General features: G+C 40.6%; 1 protein-coding gene across 1 annotated transcript; it reads left to right on the forward strand.

Moving 5' to 3' along the window:
* Positions 1 to 267: 267 nt before the first annotated feature.
* LOC121966720 (regulatory-associated protein of mTOR-like) lies at positions 268 to 2,156 on the forward strand (the record flags this gene model as incomplete). The annotated part of the gene is made up of 3 exons (XM_042516785.1): positions 268 to 408; positions 1,659 to 1,779; positions 1,987 to 2,156. Coding segments are annotated over 3 exons (432 nt in total), but the record flags the coding sequence as incomplete, so codon positions are not given.
* Between the last annotated feature and the right edge of the window lie 1,753 nt (positions 2,157 to 3,909).

Genomic DNA, 3,909 nt, shown 5'->3' on the forward strand with positions numbered 1-3,909 from the left:
TTTTAATAATTGGTGTCATTTTCATGTTTCCTTTGTGTTAATTTTCAGGTCATTTTTGTTAAAATTTTTTACTAATTTCTTGTTAATTATTTGGCCGCATGTTGTTTAGTTGCACATAACCTTCTCTCCATGTTTTTGAAAGAAATCAAACCAACTGGTCAAGGTTTCAGAAGGCTAAAAAGAGGCTGATTTGTGCATAGATCAGACTGACATCCCCATTGACATTGTAACAGTGGATTGTGAATTGTGGTGTTTGTGCTGCTGCAGGTGAGGTGCGCGGCTGTCTTTGCTCTGGGGACGTTTGTGGGAAACTCTGCTGAGAGGACAGACCACTCCACCACAATCGACCACAACGTGGCCATGATGCTGGCCCAGCTCATCAACGATGGCAGCCCTGTGGTCCGCAAGGTCACTGCAACACAGTCACACTCACACATCCACTGACCCATTCGCATACGAATTACATACAGTTTAATATAGCCTCGAGCACAAACTCCAGGGTTTCAGTCAGCATGGACCTTTGAGTCTAGAGAGCTGGGTAAAGTCAAGACCTCTGACAGTTTATGACAACTGCTATAAAGATATCAACAGGTTTTAGGACAGTCGGACAGATGCTCATTTATTTACAGACAAATCCTTTCAGGAATACACTCTTTATTAAAATCACTGTTGCTTCCTTTTGGTCAATTGCTGAAACCTTTTGGGGACATGCTTCAACGGCTTATTTAAAAAAAAAACAAAAATCATTGAGTTTGGTGATTTTTCTACTAATGGTCACTGATTTATGGCCAAATTTTACAAGGCCAATGCAATTGTTTAGAACTGGTGGTGTGCCGATGGAGCGATTTCAAAATAATGTGGCAAATATGGTTCAACATTATTGTTTAACATACTCTGCAAGTTTTGTCATGATTGGAAAATCAATTTCTGATTTATAGTCTGATTTGTGTTGTGCCACGCCCATTTTTTTTCTATTTGTGGCGCCCCCTAGTGGTAAATTTGTTCGAGACTTTCAAGTTATGTAGCCAGTACTTAGGTGGACAACTCATGCAAGTTTGGTGACGATTGAGCATTCAGTTTTGAACACAGTAGGTCTTCCATTAAGCATCTTCAAATGACAATGACGCATCAACAAGCTTTAATAAATTTTGACAAGCTTGGTCCAATGACAATTCCCAGATAGTATGGTATGTATTTCACCTTCAAAGACCTATCAAATTTGTGAAAACATCACTAAAGAAAAACATTTGAATGAATAAATCTACACAAAAACAATAGGGTGTCGTTATATGTTTAAAGAGTAAGAAAGTCAATTTAAAATCCAGACACAGGTAGAAACGGTGGTCCCAAAATATATAAACAACAATGGTTACGTTTAGTTTTGTCCTTCATATTTTATGCAGTTAAAAAGACTTTATTCAGTCCTAGTACTAGCACGGTCTATGTCGAGCTTATTATTTGGATAAAGCAAACAAATGGACCGTAGCCCTGAGGACAGAGTTTAAAGGAGTAGTTAAAAAATTGGTTGAAATATATCCAATTGCATTCAAAACTCCTGCTTGTCTTGAAGATGTCAAGAAATGAAGTTAAAGAAAATGATCATCAGTGAAACTGAATGATCCTCATGTTTCCCTTTTTTTTTCATTTGCATGTGACAGGAACTGGTGGTAGCACTGAGTCACCTGGTGGTCCAGTATGAAAGCAACTTCTGTACTGTTGCCCTGCAGTTTATAGAAGAGGAGAAGAACTACACAGTGCCATCACCAGCCAACACTGCAGGTACTGTGCACACACACACAGACACACAAACACACACACACACACACACACACCCCCAAACACTCACACCGAGTGCTTACTTAATCTAGTCTGATCATGAATTGTCACTTATTGTAATGTTACCCCCATCAGAACAACATTAATTTTCACTTGTCTGAGATTGTCCTGGCTCTTACATGATGCACGTCCATCTGTGTTTACGTGCAGAGCCCGGTAACCTGACCCCAGTGAGGGACAGCCCGGCCATCCCACGCCTGCGATCAGTCAACTCCTACACCAACATCCGAGCTGCCACCACTGCCCGCAACCTGAACAAGAGCCTGCAGAACCTTAACGTCAACGAAGACGGTAGGAGGCAGAAAGTGCTGGGGAACAGAGTGAGACAGAAAACAAGGCAGATGGGAGAGAGATAAATAAGATGAAGCAGAAATTTAGATGAGTCTGTGGGAGGAGTGAATGAAGACAAAGAAGGAGATTTAGTCAGCTGAATGACAGAAATGAATCCAAGGAGAGACCATCAGCACATTCCATGAGGTTTTCTTCCTCTGCATTACTTTGGACCATAAATTTAACAGTCCTCAGCCTTCATACTTTCCTCTAGCATTGACAGTCATTAGAGCAACATAGTGAGCATCAGTGAGGGACCTACACAGAGGCTGAGACCACGTGGTTCAGAAGAGATAACAGTTCAGTTTGTGTTCTGTTGGTATTGATTTCAGTCCAGCTTTCACATGCACAAATAACTCCTCTTCCTTGACATGCAAGTCTAATGAGTGTGTCTTGTGGCTAAATGCCAGAACTCACATGGACCCATGAGTAGAGCTGCACAAATCAGTTCTGTAATAAGCAAAATTAAAATTTTGGCTCACAAGGTAATGCTCCCTCTTCAGTGGTGAACTTTGCCCCTTTCCCAAAGCAAACCCTGTCTGCCGACACTTCAGTATGAAGTGACACTCCACATGAACTAACTCTTGCAGCTGAGGAGGGCACTCCACATTTAGGGATTAAGTAGCAGCAGCACCCATGGAAACAGATTTTAAGGAGAAAAACGTGTCAAATTTGCTTCAATTAAGGTTTTTTCTTGATTAACGCCCCCAAAAAGCCTTTGTAATTGCCAAATCCTTTGTCTCCTCAGAGTTTTTTAATTTCTAATTTAAAGAGTTTGATTGTAGGGCTCCAATTGGCCTGGATTTGATTTGAGCATGTATGAATCTCTTATATCTTTATCACAGTCCTTTAGAGTTCTTCATTTATGAAGCAACGCTTTCCAAAATAACTTAACTTTGGATTTTGCTTTATCAGCTCCTCCTTGCTATTGGCCACAGATTTCATTGTTGCTCAAACTCCGCTTCTAATATTCTGTCGTCTTGTTTTTTCTTAACAATAGTGCCCTAGATAGCTGCCTATCTTCCATGGAGTGTTGCCAGCTTTCTTTCAGCCCCTATGTTAACCAACCGTGTGATAGTTTCAGCATCTGGTCTATTTTTTACGTGGGCCATGAGCGAATGAACACTCATAATGTATTGTCAGTTATATAAAATGTATATTAAGTATGATATAAATTATCTGATTATGATAAAAGATAAGGATACCTTGTATCAGTGTTGCATTTAGCCCATGCACATTGTTTGATCATTTTTTAAATTATAACTGCACAAAATAAAAATAAAAAAACACAGCAAAAGTTCTGATGCTTTTCTATGGAGGTCCACAAGCAGGATGTCCGTCTTCATTGTGTAGCTGCATGAAATTGGATTGGATTGTGCCATTCAAGGGCGGAGTTATAGGTCAATTGACATATCGGGGTGCTTCCGTTAGTGATAAACTCAATCGCACCTTGAAAAAAAGTTTTGTCCCAGCTTTAGATTTTTTGATTCAGCTAGCCAACTTTCTTACACTGTATATTTACTCCCATATTTACCAAAAAAGCAAACAGGGACAACAAACATGTTTCAGTGGGATTAGGCTGAGCTCTCTGTCAGCTCAGCCTAATATGTCAGTCACCATGCAGACCTCAGCGAGCCATTCTGATCAGCAGCAGAGACTGGGAGCTGTCCACGGTGCTGAACTCTAGGCCTGATAAGCAGCAGGGACTGGGAGCTGTCCACGGTGCTGAACTCTAGGCCTGAT

This window comes from Plectropomus leopardus, unplaced genomic scaffold, assembly GCF_008729295.1.
Source record: "Plectropomus leopardus isolate mb unplaced genomic scaffold, YSFRI_Pleo_2.0 unplaced_scaffold25674, whole genome shotgun sequence".
Taxonomy (NCBI): Eukaryota; Metazoa; Chordata; class Actinopteri; order Perciformes; family Serranidae; genus Plectropomus; species Plectropomus leopardus.